Source organism: Lemur catta, chromosome 11, assembly GCF_020740605.2.
Source record: "Lemur catta isolate mLemCat1 chromosome 11, mLemCat1.pri, whole genome shotgun sequence".
In the NCBI taxonomy this organism is placed as follows: Eukaryota; Metazoa; Chordata; class Mammalia; order Primates; family Lemuridae; genus Lemur; species Lemur catta.
Genome location: NC_059138.1, coordinates 14,129,585 through 14,151,014, shown reverse-complemented (window position 1 = coordinate 14,151,014; position 21,430 = coordinate 14,129,585). Strand labels below are relative to the sequence as shown.

Genomic DNA, 21,430 nt, shown 5'->3' with positions numbered 1-21,430 from the left:
TTCACTGATATTTCATAACCCCTAAAGAAGTTCTAGTGGACCACAAAATTGCAATCCAGAAGTTCTTTTTTTCTTGAATGGAGAAGTTCTTACAGATAGGAAGGCAAAAGCAACCAAAATTTATTAAGAGGAATCCTAGTTCAAATAAAAACCAAATAAATTTCTAGTTTATCATTGGAACATGGAAACTCAAGGACCTATAAATATGCAATCAAAAGTCTAGTCATACCAACAACAATCAACAAAATAGCATATAATAAGGGGTTACCATTAGGTGGTAGATTGCCTAATTCTGACTTTATAAGCCTGAACATAACTTTCCCTATGATTCTTCAAAGAAAATGATGCAACTTCATTCCAGTATTGAGATAAAATTCATGATGTGGCAGCAGAAAAGGCCAACCTAAAACTCCCTCCCCATTTCCTTAATTCATTTATTTAATAATCATTTTTGAATGTTTGCTATTTGTTAGAAATTATGTCAAAGAACTCACGGTTGAGTAGGGAAAACATGTAAATAAAGTGTCAAATTTGTGTGTTAAGCCCTAGAACGTAGAAAAATCTTTAGCACAACAATAAGTGGGATCAGAAAGCTCTCATAGAGGATGAGGTGAGGTAAGTAGAAACCATCTATAAATGGCAAAAGGAGTAGCCTCCTGCCAGAGAGAACAGTACGGATAAAAGCATATGGATAAAAAAATCACAACAGACATGGCAAGTTCCAGAAATTAGATGTAGTGTCACATAGCTAAAACAAAGGTCATGGGTAGGAGAAGGGAAAAGATGGCAAATGAAACAATAGGCCGTGGAAGAAGACAAAGATTCCATCATTTAAAGTGCAGTAGTCCATGTTAAAATACAATATTGGAAAGCTGGACACAGTTATTGATCTGTTGGAAAGATTTCATCCCAGAGGCAGTGGATGTAGATTTTTACTACAGAATAATCTGCTTAGTGCTAGCTACGTATGTCGTGAACTAGGGCAAGAAAATCTAGAGCTATGGATACCAGTTAGGAGACAATTTTGAAGGTCCAAGTAAGACACAAAAGACCCTAAACTGAAGCACCATACAGCATATTTGTAAAACAAAACTATATAGCATAATTGACCCACTGTAGCCACTTAATCACCATTTTTGAATGACTGAATGAATGAATGAACAACTCCAATGCCAGTGATGGAAAAAAATTAGACATTTTATCCTTTGACTGAAATAGCTGAAATTGCTTACAATGCAAATAATGCACCTCAACTGAGTAACAGCTCATACCACTTACTAATTAGCTTCATTTCGGACTTAGAATATTCTTTGCAAATGAGTGATCAGGGCATGGTCTCAACGTCTTATCTGGAAGAGACTTCGGGAATATTTACTATAAACTCCCATTTTAGAGATGAAAATCTGGTTCAGAGAAGTTACATGACCAGCCCAAAGTCACAAAAAGTTACTGGTGATGGGACAGAAATCATGCAAAATACGTTAAGCTTCACAATATTTGTCAACTAAAATGGTTACCAGATTTGAAACCAACACAAGACATCAAATTTAGCTAGGGTGATTAAACTTTTTTAAAGTGCTTGACATTTCACACTCAAAAAATACAAGGCCAACACAGACATTTTCTTAAATAATTCTTTGCTCTGACAGTGAAATGCAAGGACCAGGCCTTGCATTTGTATATTGAATTAGTATAAATAAGACAGATTCTTACCATGATCTTCTGAAGAGACTGGTGACCTAAAAGGAGATAATAAGCATGATAAATATTTTGTGTGTGATAATTATAACAGTGATCAAAAATAATTTCACAGAAATAATAACCCCAAAATTCAACTGAATGAAAATTCAAAAATAGTAGACAGTGTAATTAATGTGTTGGTTACATTGTATATTCCAATTAGCAGCCCCAAATCTTACCTGGATTGTCTGGGTGCTACAGATTACTGAAATGTCAGTCCCTGCATGATGTCACAGGGCTGCAACAAACTTAGTTAAGTCTGAATTTATCAACAAATTATATGAAATCCCGTGATGGTGTCTAAGGCCAGGACTCCAGAGAAAATGCCAGGGATATAAATAAACACTAGATTGACTGTGTGTAGGTAGAAAGAGATCTGCATGGACAGAATACATGGAGACAAGTAAAAGAAATGGCATGCAACCTTATCATACACTGATTTTTGTTTCCACCCTTCATGGAGTTTGATGCTTGAGTAAGTATGACATAGACCCTGTAGGTGCTAGCCTTATGTCTCCAAACCCCTGAGAATCAGGATGAGACGAGAGGGCAACTGTCGGGATCAAACAGAACTTTCATAAACCCATAACTTTTGCATATTATTTGTGGGTTCAGCTCTAATTAAGACCGTAAAATATCAAATGAAAAATCATCACCAACCGTAAAAACCTCTTTTTCCCTCTGTTGACTATTAATTGAGATACTCTGAGCAATACAGCTACAACCTTGGAGATGAATTCACCTCCAGCTTGGAAGACTACAGTTTTGACTCTTGGCCTATTCTTTCCTGGGGATAACAAGAGACACGTGATACTGTATTTAGAGTTGTTTGGAATTTTAAAGGGAAAGGCGTGAAATCATGTACTTCCTCCAGTAGGGAGGAGTGCTCTTCTCTGAATGTTTGGCCCACTGGGGTCTGTAGCAGGGAGATGACCAAAGATAAATGTAGGAGTTTGGCAATAAAACCACTTGCTAATATAACTAATATTTAGAAAACATGATGACAAATGTTGGGAAAGAATCATTCAATGGATGCACAAGTGATTAAAGAAAAATTTTAGCTACTTTGGCTGCTTGATATTGTTTTACTTTACCAATTAGCAATATTATTGCTTATTGTGTAAGTGAACAGTAAAGAGTAAAGACACAATAGTAACAGAGAGAAAGCCCTGAAACTCCCTTAGCGGCAAAGTGTCAAACCATTTCAACCATACTAGTCTCTTCAAGTAAACTTTTGCATGAAAACTACACATTAATCTCTTCAAGTAGACTTTTGCACGAAAACTACAGAGGGTCCCAAGTTTTGCTGGAAAGAAAATTGGCATCCAGGAGACAGACATTGGGTGCAGTGATTGGAAACCCGCCACAATCACTAAGTCATCGTCATTGCTGGCTGAAAAACTCCACTTGGCCTCCCCAGGCGGAGCTGATTTATCTGTCCCTTGAAGTTCCTTTATTTAATGTCCATATACCACTCTTTCCCACTAGATTATAACCCCCTTGAAAACTGAGACTACATCTTATTTGGAACACATCAGCCCTTGATTAAAATTTGTCGAATTAATTTCAGCACCACCACACTGGTGTTCAGACTAAGAAACATCCTGGAGCTCCGAGGAAGTCATCATGTCACCGTCAAGCTACCTGAAAGACAAGTTTGCTTGATCCTAGACCAGCTGTGAGGAAGTGGGCTAGGGAATGAGTCCCAAGCTCTGGATTGGTTATAATGTAAGCACTCTTGGAGCCAAAGAACATCCAAAGCACCCAGAAACAGAAATGCCCATAATCTGCCCTAATGATTAGGAAAAATAAAAGGCGGCAGGTGCTGAATGGGAGATGAAATGGGCTGGGAAGGTGAATCTAAAGAGAAACATATATTTGAAATAAGATGAGCTAATTTCTTAAGCTACCTAGGGTATAAAAAAACTCAGCAACAAGGAAACATCTTCCCTCCTGGTGGTTTCTGTTTGAGAAACAAGCAAAAACACATCTTGGATTGTTTGCAATTAACTTCTCACAGAGCTATAAGAACACAGAAAAATTCATGCCAATGGACAACTGAACTCTGAGATGGAGAGTTTATGAAGCCAGGTCTTTGCTGCCTTTCTGCAAAAGCAAAGCACTGATATTAAATCTGAGACATTCCAGATGGCTCCGTCAGAGTCCCAACGGGATGCGTTCTGTAGTATGTCCAGGCAGAGGGGAAGGACTATTGATTTCAGAGTGTTTTGTGAAAATTAGTCATGTTGAGTTTCTGTGCTGAATGTCTCCCACATGCCTGGATTTGTGGAATTTTAAGACATATGGAGTATTTCAATCCTCACTCAGTATTTCACCTTTCACTGCAACGAGTCGCTACACTATACTACTGAGACATGCACATCATCCATTATTGCTGGGAATGGGCATAAAAAGTTAGCTCAAGAGAGAAGAAATATCCTGAAATCAGCAATATAAGTAGTTATTTTAAAAACAGAGGTTGACTCCCAGGAACAGACAATCTTCCTCAGCCTGACAGCTGAGTAATGCAGGAACGCTCTCTGCTCATACTTCCCACCACACCTGAAAGACATGTGGTTTTGTCCCAGAGAGTTTATTTTTCTTCCATGTACACTTTATCTTGGAGCTAGCATTTGCCCTCACAATGTAAACTGTTCCTAGCACTCAAATAACTCCATGACCCGCAGTTGCCCTCTTCACCCTTCCCTGATCACTAGTCCTTTATTATGGTCTATAGAATATTTATATTTATTTTTGCTTTTGTTTTATTTACTTTGTATTTTTTACATTTTTAGTTCATCTAAATTCAGCAAAGTAAAAAAAAAAGTCAAGTCTTGCATTTAAAAACATTTCTCCTATTTTATTGAGCTTAAATAACTGTTATTTAGGTTTGAATCTTTTAATTCATGTTGACTCAATTTATTACTTAAGACTCTATGAAGTACCAGGCCCTATGCCACGTGATGGAGACACACAGAACACTTTCAAGGAACCCATCATCTAGCGAAGAAAATATGTTAAAAAATGATTACGGTATAGTACAAAAAATATAGCGATCAAAACATAGATGAAGTAAAGGGGTAGCACAGAGAGAGGGATCAATTCTGTTTCAAAAGAGTGAAAGAAGGCTTCAAAAACCAAGAATCACCTGAGCTGGGCTTTGAAGAATAAATAAGAGCATATTAGGTAAGTTAGGCAGGAGGAGAATTCCAGGCAGAAGCAATAGGCATATGAAAAGGAGCACAGATATGAATTTTCATAGTGTGCTATCAGATACACACAGAACTCAGCATTGCTAAAATGTGAAGGAGCAACAAAGCAAAAACCAGAGAAGGGGCAGGGGCCGTTGCACAGAGGGCCCGTGGGGCCAGTTCGAAGTGCCTGTAGTTTACCTGCCAAGCTAAATGGAGCAAGCTTGTGAGGAAGAGAAGTCACACACTCTGACTTGTGCTTTTGAATGAGCAGGCTATGGAGAGCGAACCATAAAAGAACAAGAAGACAAGTTAAAAAGCAGAGGTCAAGTTAAAGACCATGGCTGCAACCCTTCCACGTTAATAAGGAAGAAGAAAAATTTCTCTGCTCTTCAATTCTTTTTGAAACCCATGGAAAATAACAGGGAAGATGAGAAACAGCAAAGGAAATACCATCTTTGACTAAACTAGATATTTATAAACCCAAACCATCATATATGAAGAAGAACTACTGTACAGTAAAAATGGGGCCAAGTTTCAGGGAAAGAGAGAGTTTCAACATAGTCAGCTAAACAGACATGAGCTGTATCACACACCCCAAAACCTATGGCAGAAAGCCCTCCGCTGTGAGCCAGGGAGTCCTGCTAGTCAGTAGAATCAAACCCCATAAGACAGTGCGGCTGAGAAAGAGTTTGAATACAACAGATACAAAGTCCAACTTCCAGCAGCATACCAATTCATTAACCCCAATTATCTATCCCAAACCAAAAGTTCCAAGAGGAACTCATCTACTGCAAATACTACAAGTAATAACCAAGAAGGAACCAGTGTGGTATCTATGCAAAAATACCACAAGAAGAAAATAAAACATATGTAGGGAACATAATAAAAAGATGATGACATGAAGCAAGTAAAGACTATTAATAAATCTCCATGAAATTTAGAGATGGAAGGAGGGCAAAAAGGGAGAGGAATAAGAGGAGATAGAGCCTTTGTGAAGCATAAACTCAAAGAAAAGAAACAGTGATCAAGAAATAGTTAAAAGACTATAGGAGTTGAAAAGGGTAAAGGTTTTCCCAGAGCCTTTGAACTAGCTAAGTTATAGAAAAGAATTGAGGGCTTTTTCTACTGTGTCACCACTGTACTGGGAAACAAAAATTAAGAGGAGATGAATAATAATTAAAAATATATTAAGATATAAAACATTGATAGAAGAAATTAAAGAAGACACAAAAAATGAAAAATATACGATGTTCATAAATTAAAAGAATTACTATTGTTAAAATGTTCATACTATGTAAAGCAATCTACAGATTCGATATAATTCCTATCAAAATACCAATGACATTCTTCACAGAAATAGAAAAAAAATCCTAAAATTTGTATGGAACCACGAAAGACCTTGAATATACCTAAAGCAATCTTGAGCAAAAAGAACAAAGCTGGAGGCCTCACACTATCTTAATAGGGTGTTTCCATGGAAAAGTGTGAATATATACAATTATCCAACTAAATACAACTGTAACATCTTTCAATCAATCATTATATTAGATTAATTTATGCAAATATCAAGAATCTGAGGAAATGAGATATTGGGCACACGTTGGCTAGAGGCTACAACATTGGATAGCACTCTATCTAGACTCTGTTCTCACCAAGACACAAAGAATCTCTAGGGTACTCAGAGATGGTTCTTCAGATTGCCTTCCATCAGCAAATTTCCCTTGACAGCCTCTTATCTTTCAAGTAGAAATTATAAGGCACTGGAAAATGTACCTATTTTCTACCAGCAAAGAGTAATACGTAAGAGCAAATGAGTGTTATATTTATGAAGACCAAGGTCTTTAAGAAGTGTTGTACCTCTTATGATGTTTTATTGTTTTTAGTTGATAAACCTGGCACTGAAATAATGGGCATCATGACTATTTCCACCTTTATAATCTGGTGTAATGCTTCACAGTAGGTTTGGGATGCGTTTCCTTGGTAACCTCCACAAAATGTGCCAAAGTTACAAGCTTGTCCTGATACAATAACATTTTTATTTGAATAATATTATCCGAACTGCTTTTTTGTTAGCCTCAGCATACTATTTTGCTTTTCTTTTCATTTCATGGCTTTAATTCAATAGCAACCATGGCTTTCTCACTTGGCCTTTCCTCAGAAAGCTTGTATCATTTCCTTCCTTGGAGGTCTCGATTATCTGCTTTAGAGTCTTCCCTAAACACAGAGGATAGAATGGATGAGAATTGGAGACCTAGCTACATGGGACTATTAAATTTTAAGAGAATCATCCACAAATGAATGTCTATCTTCCTTCCCAGTGTTCCAAACACATATACCTTCTACTTACCACTTCTAAACCACCAGCTGGTGGGGAGTCAGCCAAGGAATGGGGCCACCACATAGAGGGAGCTTGGAATAAACATGCAGGAAAGGTGTGAAAGAAGAGTTTGCATAGGCACAAGGGCAGAGATTCATATTCTGAAGATATTCAGCAGTGGAATGTTTTAATAAGACAATAGACAGTGGATGGAGTAGGGAGGTTGAGAAATATTCATACAAACACACAGGCCTGACTCGAGTAGCCAAGACCCTTTCATTTCCTGGTTACCCCAATGGAATTACAATAGAAAACAAAGGAGAAATGCTAGGGGGAGCTAGAGCTGTGCTACTTCTACACTCTGCATGGCCCATTACAAATAAAAATAAATAAAGGGTTCCTTATTGTGAAGCCCTCACTTGAAAACAACGCAGCACATACATGTCCATACACTGAAAGTAATTCACTCTATGCACATTATGTTATTAAATTTCCCTTTTATATCTGTCTTTCCTCTTTACCTCCCAGCTTTAGGGTTGAGGACTACAGCAAAAATATTACTTCCTACAAGCATGGGGGGATCATCCCTCCTACTCAGGAAGAGTAGCCTCTGGTATATAACTTTATAGAAACTCCGACTGTCTTTCCCTCTCCCTTCTGTCATTTTTCTTTTATTTCATTTCCCCTCTCCTGACTACAGCCTTGGGATTTCCCTGGGCTTTTCTCATCTACCCTTCTCACACTTTGGCGGAATCCTATCTTCTCTTGATATTAATAAAACAGCCTCCCACCATGTGCTAATACTCTTGTGCCTATGGTGAACGTGCAGGAACATTCAGGCTCAGTCAAGATTCTCCAGGTTTGACTTTGCTGCCTGCTTCTCGAGCCATTATGCTAACTCTCAGTTAAACTCTCAAGAAGTCCCAAGGGAAAACTGATTGTCCAGTTGCGTGCTCCTTCCAGGCACATTTCAAGAGTCAGCATCACTGCTGCGGAAACACCATTTTTGTTTTCCTTCTGTTTTACCTTGGAGTGGTGACGCTACACAAATTCGATTTATTTGCTAAAACTGTTGATGGACAAGAATCTTTATTTACATCAAGTAAGCCAAGGGATTTGACATGCTTTGAAAGCGTGGCTGTAGATTGTTATCTCTGGGCAATAGCTTTCTTCCCTGGAGTTTCCATCAAGGGTGTGCATTGCCGCTCCCTGGAGAGCTGTTATACCAGGCCTATGACATCATTCCCATTACTTGAGAGAGGAATATCGAGACCGCGGATCTAAATGACATCTTCACCACCATCACTCCAGCCCCAAAGCGTCTCTAATTAGGTAAAATAGAACCAGAAATCCCTTAGCACTGAGAATCTCCATCAACTATATAATCCTCTCTTTGTTTTGCTCCCTCTAATTACAAATTATTTCTCTTAAGACAATGAACAAAGCACATACAGTAAAAGACAGCAGGCAAGAGAATGAGAGTTGGACAGATGAAAGTTACAGCAACCACACAAAGTGGCATTGAAACAAGAGAAAGGCAAACACATTCTCTATTCAAGTGGTCACAGACCCTTTCAGGGAATGCCAAACAGCCTGAAAGGTAACATTCGCCACCAACAGAGGAGAGGGGACAGAAAGAACAAGAAGGACGGAGGCAGAGATAAGCATTTGTGTGGAGGTAAGCATAGTATTTCCAGGATATTACAGGCTGCTTGGTGAGTACTTCATTTGATGTAAATTTCCACGAATTACCTTTATTTATTATCATAATTTCCTAGTCTTTAAGACTCTCCTACCCAAAGATATATTCTGTTGACCCCCATGTGAACTGTGCTTGAAATAGCTTATTTTTCTTCTAAATAGATTCCTGTATTTAGTTGTATTTGGCCTTTAGAAAATAGCACTGTTGGGGTTGGGGAGATGTTGGTCAAAGGCTACATAATTACAGTTAGGAAAGTAGGAGTAAGTTCCAGAGATCTATTGTACAGATTGACTATAGTCAACGATGAAATATCATGTTCTTGAAAAACGCCAAGAGAGTGGATGCTAAGTGTTCTCAGCACAAAAGTAATAACTATGTGAAGTAACACATTTGTTAGATAGATTTAGCCATTCCACTTCAAAACATCACGTGGTAAATGATAAATACATACAATATTATCAGTCAACTAAAAACTAAAAATTAATTTTTAAATATACGAAAGTATTTTTCTACTATTAGCATTTACAATTCTATTTCTTCTGTATACCCTCCTTAATCTGTTGAGAGGCCCCTAAATGTCCTTTGAGTGTGAAATTTTACTGCCACCTACTGTTAGTTCCTAAGAACTGCAACAAAATACGGGGTAAGGGGTTTCTTTGAAATCTGTGGGCAGGAGGAATGGGCAAAAGGGGGCAGTGGACACGGAAAAGAAATAGGTAAAAGAAAGAGATGGAGTCGAAGAAAGTAACTCTTAACACGTTTATTCAACATGAAACATGAAAATCTGACCATCGCACATTTTAGCATTCTGAAGATGAAATGAAAAATAAAATTACTAAACACAGCACAGTCATGTAGAAACAAAGGATGTGAGGCTATACTTTAGAAACCAGTCTTTGCAATATCCTTGCCAGCCCACTTTCTAAGAAGCGAGTGAAGGAATAGAAAAGGCATATTATTCTAAACTCCAACCAAGAGAGTCATACGCACAGAGAGCTGGTAGGTAGTGACCTTTAGAAAAAGCTGCACTGAGCCACTGGCTTTATCCTAGTGACTCTGGGAGCCCTGGCCAACAACTCCTGTTGAGACATAATCCATCTGGATTTTGTGAACGTGGAATTTTTTTTCTTTTTAAGCATAAGTTGAAATATAAAGCTCTGGATTGTAAAGCCAAATCACATGAGTGCTACATTTAGTGTTAGTATGTGGCACTTATAAGCAAAGCCATGATTTGGGATATGCAGTATCTGCCTCGTGGTGCCATGGTAATTGAGTAAGGGCTCAGCCACAGCTAGTTATTTTTATGAAATCCAAATAAGGACTTCTAAACCTAGTTTTAGAAAATGGAAGACAAAAAAAAAAAGAGCTAGGTGGAGTTGGAAGCTGCTTTGGCATTTCTCCTGAAGATAACTGTCATATACCCCAGTTTTCCTGTCTACATCTCCCACCATCCCACCTGTTTCTCAGGAGAGGGTGTTTGTGTTCACGACACTGGGGTGGGAAACAGAATCCCCGAAAATGTCGCTGTCTTTTCCCAACTCTTCTGTATCTAAAGACAGGAGAGTTTCTCAGTAATACATCAGGAAAGGGGATCTGTGAGAAAAAGATAAAATGAATGCCGATAAAAGATGGTAATACTAAAAACAAGAAATAAAACTGGACTACGTAGACTATCTGTAAGAAGATTTAATTAATTCTATATTTGAATATTAGGCAGTGCTATGGGATTAACTGAGCTCCTGAAGTTGTGGGAGGTACTTATAACATCTCATGCTCACTTTCAAGGAGATTCTAAGGGAGTCGTGGAGTGAGACTAACTTCGAACAAGCATTCAGAAAAACTGTAAGATGATGTTTGTTGTTGTTCTTATGCATGGTGATTAGCACAAGATCCAGAAAATTAGACAAGGGGGAAATGTGGTCTCCATCTTCCAGAATTCCAAGTAAGCATTGTCTCTATATTGTGGAGATATCTCTTGTTCTGGTCACCTCAGAGTTGGGGGTTCAGGGGGCCCCAGAGGTGCCTCAAAGAAGTTCCGCACCGTCTACAGCCCCTCCACCACCATTTCCAGTGGCGAGACAGGCGTCCCTCTCACATCCCTGCCCGTCCCCACCCCCAAACATGCTGAGCTATCACTGGTCAATTTCCCTCCAACCTGAGCTTGGCAGGCAAATATCGTTGCAAGGATTTCAAAATGATCAGTCTTTCATACTTTAGACCTGTTTAATGAAATTATTCGCCCAAGACAGATATGCTGAGAAAACATGAGTTTTGGTGAGAGCTTGAGAAAGGAGCAAAGGACTGACAGTTTGTTTTGGAGGTGAGTGGTAGGGAGGAAAGGAGGTTGTCAGGAGGTGGCTGAAACTTTAAAACAGACCTCAGGGCACGAAAGCACCGGACTCCGAGGAGACGGGGCAAACAGGAGTGGAAGGCAGGACAGAGGCAAGGCAGTGCCTCACTGTGCTCCCTGGGGGCTCTGCCCCTCTCTGCAGAGCTGGGGAGGCGGGAAGGAGGCACGGGGCGAGCTTCAGTGGCTCTCAGAGGGAAGAGGGGGATGAGGGCAGCTCTTGAAGGGTCAGTCCCAGGACCAGTGGGCAGAAGGTAGCTTTTAGATGCAGAAATACTTTGTGTCACAGGCAGATGTGCCAAAGTCATACTCAGTAGAAACTGTGGCCTCCTCTGGAATTGTCAAACTTGAAAGCAAATATTTAGTTGCCATCCCAACAAGTACCCTTATATATACACTGAAAACCTACAGGAAAGAAAAGTTGCTTCCCACGTTCCCTCCTATTGCCGGCAGCTGCTACAGAAGCCCAGTGACAGGGTAAATGTCCTGAGGAACCTGGACTCCACAGGCTGCGATTCTCTGAGGAAGGATGACCTGACAGCTGACTTAACCTTCCACAATTTCTCCCTTTCAGCAAGGAAGGAAAAATCATTGTCAGCATCCTCAGAAACTGTGCCCAGTTTCCTGATAGCATGGACATTTTTCCAGTATGCTCCAGGGGATTATTATTATTCCTGGCTAAATTTTAATCCCCGTGCTTAGAAAAACTGAGCTCTCAAAGAGAGAAGTGCCATCATTTTGTAGAACTAGCGGCCTTCACATCAATGCCAACTAGTCTTAGCATGGATATCATCCACCCTACCTTATGTCCCTATTCCATTCACCAAACTCGTAAGATTTCAACGTCCAACTGTTACTATTAGGGCCTCCAGGAAGATCCAGTGATTGGATTAGGGCAGAGAGGACCTACTGTACAAAAATGGATGGTAGAACGACCCAGCCACCAGCACACAGCTGCTCCCAGGCACACAGGACAGGCTGAGTCCCCACTTCTGGCACAGCCACTGCAAACAAGCAGTTTCCATACTGGGTGACCATAACTTCTTAGTGCACAGAGAGATGGAGTTATCATCATCTTCCCAGATTCAGATGATGCTGAAGTGGTTTGTTTTGTCACAAAAGGCTCTATCACCTTCTTACTAACTCTTTCATGTCTTAAGGCAGACTGTGTTCTTAGAAGTAAGGAGAAATGTCTTTTGTTTTGTTTTGTTTTGTTTTGTTTTGTTTTTAAAGGAGACTCTGATAGTTCCCCAAGAGTCCCTTTCTAGCACTCTCAGCCTATTCAGGAGATTTTCTGCACAGATTGCCTTTGTGCTTCCTACTGCTCCAGCTTCTCCTTGTCTCCTTTTGTCAGAAATCCCGAGAAAGTTCTGAGATTCTGTCCCATCCTTATGTTTTTGTTAGCTTATGGTTTCCCATGGGCCAAGTCATCTTCCCCTCCACTTAAAGAGCATCTAAAACCTCTTGAAGGACTAAACTGCACTGATACAACCAAAATTATCCAGAGATATAACAGGGGGAACATCTTACTGCACAGGCTTCTTGACACAATTCTTCCTTGTCACCCTACCAACTGCTGTGCTCCGCAAGGGTGCCCACAACTTCCTATCCTCACCATAGCTACCTTTTACTTTGTCACTTGGGAAATACCAACATCGCTCTGAGCCAGGAATTCAAGTGCATCTTTAATATTTTGACATGTGAATTCCCTGGATCAAGCACACCCATATTAAACTTTGAAATATATAAATGGATTCCACAGCTCCATGCAAATATTCAACATTCTACATATTATTTTGCTATAATCACCTTGTGATTGGATAGCAATCCAAATAGATACATGTCTATTTTGGTTTAAGAGAGTACCTTTTCTCTAACATCCAAATCTCATCCATTCATGCAAAAAGCCTGCCTTGCTGAATTGAATGCCTCCTATTCCAGCAATGGTGCAAAGTGCTGTTTCAGAGGGAACAACACACAGTTTGGCCATCCAAGGAACTCACAGGCTTTAAAGAGGAATTTAAGCAACTTTCCCTCACATTCACAGTATTCCCAAAGTGTGAATGGATAAGGCCACCAGCTTTTACAAAAGAAAAAGCGAAGCCACTCAACAGTAACAACATTATGTTGTGCTGCGATCATTGGCAAAACCTAGACCTCATGGAAATGCAAGCCCAGAATTTCCTGGTATCATTTTAAATAAAATGGATATTTAATATTAAAGTAAGTTTTTTTTTTCCCCCTTTCAATGTCAGTCAAAATGAGATCTGGAATTCTATTCTGGCTCTTCCAGTAACCGAACTTGGAAATGGAAATGTGGCTCCACTTCCCCCAAGTGGTTTAGGGCCTCCATTTGCATAACTGATCGAGGAGTGATTATTTAAGGAGAAAGCAAAGTCTCTTATTAAAAATTTTGCACACATATCGAAACAGAGTATTATTGTGTGCTTGGCTTGAGTAAGTCAGGAAGAAAAAGAAGAAAGGAAGACACATGGCATCTCTCTTGCCTTTTCCCAGCTGGAGTGATTATCCAGGGCAGGCGAGATTGAGACCAGTCAAAGTTAAGCAGGGATGGGACCCAACTATCTTGGTGAAACAGATGCCAGGAACTATCTCTACCCTGACAGCACTGATTTCATCTCCAAGATATATTCCAGCAAAACCTGCATCCCACTAAGAAGATTAATTTTCTCCCTCTTATCTGACTGTGATCCTCAAAGGATATTTCCACAACCCAAATCACTGCCCAATAGTCTGTCTTCCTGTTGAGAACCTGGCATTTTGACAATAAGCACAATTGCCCCTTTTATTAGGGTCAGGCCATAACCTGATGTTCCAGAAGAAATTGAGTAAAGAAAATACATGACATCAGGACTAGAGGGGAATGAAGCTATTTCTCCTATGCTCAGCCCAGAACGCCTACGTTTTTGAATGGGGGAGGTTTCAGGGCTGTCTTCTTGATACAGTGATTCAGAATTGTAGACTACACTAAAAGGCCAGTTTTTCAGTTTTTAAGATCATTAGGAATTTTGAATATCCCCAGATAATTTCTCAGTTGTACAAACTTGCTTAAGCACATATCAGGTAGACTAATGTTAAACTGTCATTTAGTGTTTTCAGTTATTTGAGGAGAATTGCTAGTTTATATAATGAGGAAAAGACAGATACTTATCTATTCATGTGCAAAAGTTGAAGAAAATATGCATGGAACCCTTAAAATGCCGACTTTTTTGTCTTTTAGGCTAACATTTTTATTAATTATTTAAATATTCATTCATGTAAAAATAAAAAAGTAAAATGTAAAGAAAGCAGAAAATTCTATTTCCTCTCATTTCCAGAATACTCTATATGTGTGTGTATGTGTGTTTGTATATGTGTATATATATATGTGCACACATATATATGTGTGTGTGTATATATATATCTCCATTATAGCACTTCTCAGCAGGAACTGTAATAAATGGTTTATGTAATATTTCCCCTTTGAATATAAGCTCTTCAAAGGTAATAATTATTTCTTATTTAGTTTTACATTTTATATTTTTGGTGCCTAACTATAGACACTGAAGGTGTCCAATATTGATTTTCTCAATAAATGATTGACTGAATGGTTTAACCTGTTTTTTGGAATCCAAATGAAATCATAAATCAGACTTCAAGCATTATAGTTCAACCCTTGATAACTATAGACACTGAAGGTGCCCAATATTGATTTTCTCAACAGATGATTGATTGAATGGCTTAATCTGTTTCTTGGAATCCAAATGAAATCATAAATCAGGCCTCATGCATTATATGTTCAACCTTCGATAACATTATCTCCTGTTTGAGAGAGAAATGTTCTGTAATCATAAAAGCCCATTCATTAGCCCTGCTTAGCTGATCAGGTAAGAGATACCTGCCTGGAGACAGATGTCTAGATTGAATACCTGCTCCCAGGTGGTTCACTACACTGTCTTCTCAGTGTCTTCATCCAGTAACAAGGTATTCTGTTTTTATTTGTGTTACAGTCCCTTATCTTAGTTCTTTCAAGCTTAGGACATACGGATACTGAGAACAAGTATATCTTTTCAATTTGGGGTCTTCTCATAAACCACAAAAATCTGAGAACTGGGAAAAAGGTTACCCTAATTCAGAATATAAAGCAATTATCCACCAGTCCCTTTAACCTGCCTGCCTTAACCTATCCAACTCAGAGAAGGAAAACTAGGAAAGAATGTATCAGAGTTTTCATTCAGTGCCTATTTTCTTATCTCATAGACTCTAAAATGGGGCAAGTCCTTCCTTATGACTCAATAGATTCTGCCTGCTAAAACTTAAGTTAATTCTCTTCTTATTAATCTTCTGCCAAAATGAAATATAGTCTTGTCACTAAAAGTGGTGGTACAATTAATGATAAGAGCAAACATCTTTCCGGAATCATGTTATTTTAAATAGAACTTTCTTAGATGCTGAAAACATTTTTTAAAACTTAAAGACAAATTCATTATGGTCCTACCAGTAATAATGTGAGTCAACCACCTCTCACCAATTTATTTCAACATTGATTATTAAAGATTAATTTCACTGTGTTTATAGGCTTTGAAGACACTATTCACATTGTATACCATTCTTTGGAATGGTAGTCCCTCCTAGAGGACATGTATATAAGTAGGCATGTATATATCTTCCTTAAAAATTATAATGTTTCTAAATGGAAACATTTAATATAAATGTAACCACTTCTAGTAATGATAGAAATCTAATTCATCCTGTTTATTCATTTCCTCTCACTCTCTTTGAAGGATCGAGGTTGATAGATCTAAGAAACTGAAGTTTAAAACTATGGGAAAACCCTGAGGAGACCCAAGGGGGTTGGTCAGTTAGAATTTGGGGGGAGAGGGCTGCCTGGCACAGATGCATCCTGCGAGCCAGGGCGGTAAAATGGGGAAGTTGCTGTAGTTGTAATCCTTTCTGTTTCCCGTATCATTATTTTTAAAAATGTCTTCTCAGAATTTTGCTTCTCTTAATCGCCTTTTCAAAGAATCAATTTTATAAACTTTTACTCCTGGTTAATCATCTATTTTGTTGTCTTGTTCTCCTTGTCATTAGTTTCTGTCTTTATCTTTATTATTCTTCTCCCATCTTGTTTCTTTGTTCTTTACTCTGGGATCCTCTTTCTAGTTTATCACATTGAATGTTTTATCTGTACATAATTATTTTCCCCTCGATAAATGACTTTAGAGTCATAAATTATCCTCTGAATACCACTTTAGCCATGTCCTGAAGATTCTGATAAGTAATATTTTCAGTTCTAAGAACTAAAGTTTCCCTTCTGATTTCTTTCTATAGAGTGTTATTTGGGGGCACAGTCAACAGAGTGTTAAAATTGAACTTTTCCTATCTCCAAGTTGACTGGAGCTTTAAAGCTGAGATCTACAGATGCCAATTGTACCTAGAATATTACAATAAGTCTCCAGGTCCTTCTCATGTACTGATTCTTAAATATTCTGGGTGGAAAGGTAAATTTTGCAATATCAAGTAAAGATGAACTACATTTATACTTTGCAACACAGAAGGACATGTGTACCAGTATGTTTGCTTCATTTTGTAAATTAGTAAAATATTAGAGATCAATATTAAAATGGAGAAATAATTTATGGCATACTTGTGATGCAACATTCTATACCAAAAATTATTCAAAAACTACATATGTCAATATGGATGAATTTCAAAAACATGATTTTGAATGAAATAGAAAGTTCCAAAAGTATATCCATTGTGTGACACAGGTAATAAAAAAAATTAATACAAGTTGAGTACCCCAAATCCAAAATGACTGGAACCAGAAGTGTTTCGAATTTTGGATTTTTTTTTTATTTTGGAATATTTGCATTGTACGTACCAGTTGAGCATCCCAAATCTGAAAATTTGAAATCCAAAATACTCCAATGAGCATTTTCTTTGAGCATCATGTTGGCCCTCAAAAAATTTCTAATTTTGGAACATTTTATATTGCAGGTTTTCTGATTAGGGATACTCAAGCTGTATAATACAAAACAAAACCATAACAAAATATTACATGTTTTTATACTGTTCTATTTTGTTTATGGATTGAGAGAAAGACCTAATGCAAATATAGCTAAACAACATGATAAATCATAGTAGCTGTTACATTCATGAGTGCCTTCTATGTAATTTTTGTACTTACTTGGATTGTAGCATATTTAATAATTTTTATTTATTTATTTATTTTTACTTTTTTTTTTTGAGACAGAGTCTCGCTCTGTTGCCCAGGCTAGAGTGCCGTGGTGTCAGCCTAGCTCACAGCAACCTCAAAATCCTGGGCTCAAGCAATCCTTCTGCCTCAGCCTCCCAAGTAGCTGGGACTACAGGCATGCACCACCATGCCCAGCTAATTTTTTCTGCGTATTTTTAGTTGTCCAGCTAATTTCTTTCTATTTTTAGTAGAGACTGGGTCTCGCTCTTGCTCAGGCTGGTTTCAAACTCCTGAGCTCAGATGATCCTCCCGCCTCAGCCTCCCAGAATGCGAGAATTACAGGCACGAGTCACCATGCCTGGCCTAGTAATTTTTAACTTGAACTCTTTCACCATTATTTTTTGTTTAAATCTCTTTTTTGAAGCACAAAATAATTGCTTTAAAATTCATTCTTAGCCATATTTACTTTGGGTAAGTTTGCAGTTGATCTATTTAATATGTATATGTAATGCCTATATATTGTAGAATTTTTCACCTCACAAACAGTAAAAGAAAATAAAAACCAAAGTAAACCTTTCTGGGGCTCTGGCCTGCTGCCTTTGCACAGTCCCTTTGGGAAGACCGTGGAGTAGTACAGTGGAGAAAGCATGGAGTGAAAAGTCAAACCGACCTCAGGTCAAACCAAGCTTGCCATATTGAGTGACTTAGATAAATATTTTACTCCCTGTGAGCCTCAGTTTACCCCTCTGTTAAGCAACGACTAAATTTTTTTTTTCTTTCAACATGGGGTCTTGCTCTGTCACCCACACTGAAGTACAGTGGTACAATCATAGCTCACTGCAGCCTTGAAGCTCTGGGCTCAAGAGATCCTTCTGCCTCAGCCTCCCAAGTAGCTAGGACTATAGATGCATGCCACCCCACCTGCCTAATCAAAAAAAAATTTTTTTTTGTTTTGTAGAGACACGGTCTTACACATTGCACAGGCTCAAATGATCCTCCCGCCTTGGCCTCCCAGAATGCTGGGATTATAGGCATGGCCACTGTACCTGGCCAGCAATGGCTAAATTTAAAAGCTGTTGAAAGACTTAAAGATAATTTAATTATGGTACAAAGCAAGTGGGAGGTATTCCATCAACAGCAATCATTACTAACATTATTAGATATTTCCATAGCTGCAATTATCTGTTTGTATCAGAGATGATCTCAGAAGGAAATAAAAAGATGTCTTCCCAAGGAATTAATGGACATAACAATTTTAAAAAATAAAAGAGCTAGTGAAAAAGTTGAGGTAAGATATTTAGTTTAGTTTAGTTTTGTGGATTTTTTTAAAAGTGCTTTAAAACAACCATCTTATTGTGCTTGTGTCTTCTGTGAGTCAGGGACTCTGACAAAGCACCGTAGGGACCACTTGTCTTTGTTGCACAACATCTGGAGATTCAGCTGGAAAGACTCAAAGGCTAGGGGTGAACGTTTGAATGTTACTTTGTTTTCAAAGTGATTTTGCAGAATTTTTTTTTTAAAAGAGTCAACTACTCTAGTGCATTTAAGAGCTAAAATAGTAAAAATGACCATGAAAATCAATAGCTGCCAATTGAAGATCAATAAAAAATTAAGAGACATCCCTAAAAGGATAATACCACCCAAATAAAAAAAATTAGAGTTGATTTTGACACAGGGTTTTAAGAATCTGGCCATTATATAAAATGGTACATTTATTTGTAATTCTTAGGAGGAATATTTACAGTCTTAGAAACAATTGCTTCATATGTCATGACATGCACATCTGATGTGCTATATATGGAAAACTCAAGACACAGAGAAATAGATTGAGATCATATTCTACTTTATGGAAATAGCCTATACACGAGTGCAACTACAACACTCATCTGGTTTGTCTGGGCTTAATTTCTATTTCTGCAGCTAATTAAAACTCTAATTTTCCAATAAGTCTGCCTACAGATAGATGGCCACTTTTCTAACCATCCACGGGTGGCTGAGTCACCCTGGTTCACAAGCCTCAATTCTGTATAAAAAGGAAATGGAAAAATACCCTGAACTGTAAGCAATCAAAATGCCATCAGAAGCTAACAACATGGTTTAATTAAAAAGAAAAAAATCCATAGTAATTCATTTTTTCCTTTCCCCTCTTCACACAAGAAAATAAGAGGTAATACAAAGAAGCAATTAAAATGAAGCCTCCTTTTGCCCTCAGGGTGTCTGAGGAGAACCTTTGCCAATGAAATAATTAGGTCCAGATTTCTAATTTTTTCCCCTTTGTCATACCGAAATTGTTTCCGGTCTTCCTTTAGAAACAAGGCACTGTCTTGCCTCTTCAGCTAACCCTGGGCTTCTAAGAATCTTAGTAATCTTGTTTGTCTGTCAAAATGATAAGACTGTGTGGTTACAAAGCCATTGTCACTATTTGATTAGGACCCCGGATAGGACTGGAAATCAGCCTAATTTCATGAATTGCACTGAACTTGCATAATCTCTGAGACAGAGTGACTGACCTGAAATTAAAGAGTAGGTGCGCCTAGAACCTGCCCCTGCCATGAGGGAGGGCAGGAGGGAGTATTCACCGGACACAAAGGTACCAACATTGCTGCTAAACTCCAGCATGCATCCTACTTTCTGACCATGATCAGACCTCAGAAGAAAACATACCTGCTACTCTAATCTATGAACAGATGTTGTACTGCTTACCCATAAAGACCACAGCCACAACACAAGCAACAAGCCCCTCTAGCCAACAAAACCATTTGGCGATATTACATAGAGTGCACGGCCCGGGCTCAGGACGTGAGACAAAGGAAACAGCAAGCCACAACGTTCACACAAGTGGAAAATGCTGCGTCACTTCCAAACTACTCATGATCATCCTCCTGCATGTCTTCCTGATATAGCAAACAGAGACATCTGATAAATACTGGACTCCACGAAAGAAAAGTGCTGGTGGCATTTAAAGTATTTCCAGATGCACACCCATGGGCTCAAGGCTGCTCAGGAGCAGGAGAAATGAAAGGTGAAGCCCCATCAGGAGTCTGGGGTAGATGAAGTGAGCAAGGTGAATAAAATGTCAAACCACAGAGTGACACCTCCATGAAACAGCTTCAGCCCCAGTGAAAAGAAAATCCTTCCCGTCAGTGAACAGCCCAGTGTGATCCTCTCCCAGTATCACAGTGGCGCAGGGGAGGGAATAGAACAGTGAGGGAGCTCTTACTGTAGCACGCGGGAGTGGCTGAGGTCCTTTATGTCTGAGTCTTCGTAATAGGGAGTTATCATCCCCAGCCCGCTGTCACTCAGCATGCGTTTCCGCAGGGCGGGATTCCACCAGTCTGACATCCTGCAGAAGGAAGGACACCAGACAGTTCAGCGTTCACAGTCAGCCACACGACTTAGTCTACTCTTTCTCCAGATGACTGTTGTCTCCAAATGTGAGAAGCCAGATTTATCTTTATTGGGTATTTACCAGATACTTCACATTTATTATGTCATTCATTTATCTCAGCTATCACCAACTATCTGTATTTTTCTGCTCTCTTTACAGATGAGAAAACTAAATGTTAAGATTAAGTCATTTTAAATGTGACACAATAAGAAGTAATGGACCTGGTGTATTAATAGATACACTGATTAGAAAATAACAAAGCTCATCCTCTTTCACTGCTTCCCTGTTCCTGATTTATTTACAGAGGAGGTGACTGGCCAGAAATAAGAAAGAGATTGATTAAAGTTCTAGAGGATTTTCAGGCCACTTTATATTTGGAGCTAGAACTACCAGAGGTCTAACCAGGCCCAAAGCCATTTCTTTTGGCCGGTATTTGACATGGAGAGAATGACTGAGAGGGCAAGGCCCAGGGTGACCTGGCAGAATGGGCTCACTCCTCACCAGTTCAAGAGCTAAAGCCAGGTTGGGTAGGGTGGGAGGACA

At 38.8% G+C, this 21,430-nt stretch overlaps 1 protein-coding gene across 4 annotated transcripts in view; it reads right to left on the bottom strand.

The window, feature by feature from the left end:
- DGKI (diacylglycerol kinase iota) overlaps positions 1-21,430 on the bottom strand; it is a 397,632-nt gene that overhangs the window by 38,588 nt on the left and 337,614 nt on the right. For 3 of the 4 annotated variants that reach the window (XM_045565327.1, XM_045565330.1, XM_045565329.1), the window contains 2 exons: positions 20,720-20,842; positions 1,714-1,739 (listed from right to left, as the gene is read on the bottom strand). In XM_045565327.1, the coding sequence (XP_045421283.1) occupies positions 1,714-1,739; positions 20,720-20,842 (149 nt within the window). The remainder of the gene's footprint in view (positions 1-1,713; positions 1,740-20,719; positions 20,843-21,430) is intronic. The other variant, XM_045565331.1, reaches the window with a different exon arrangement.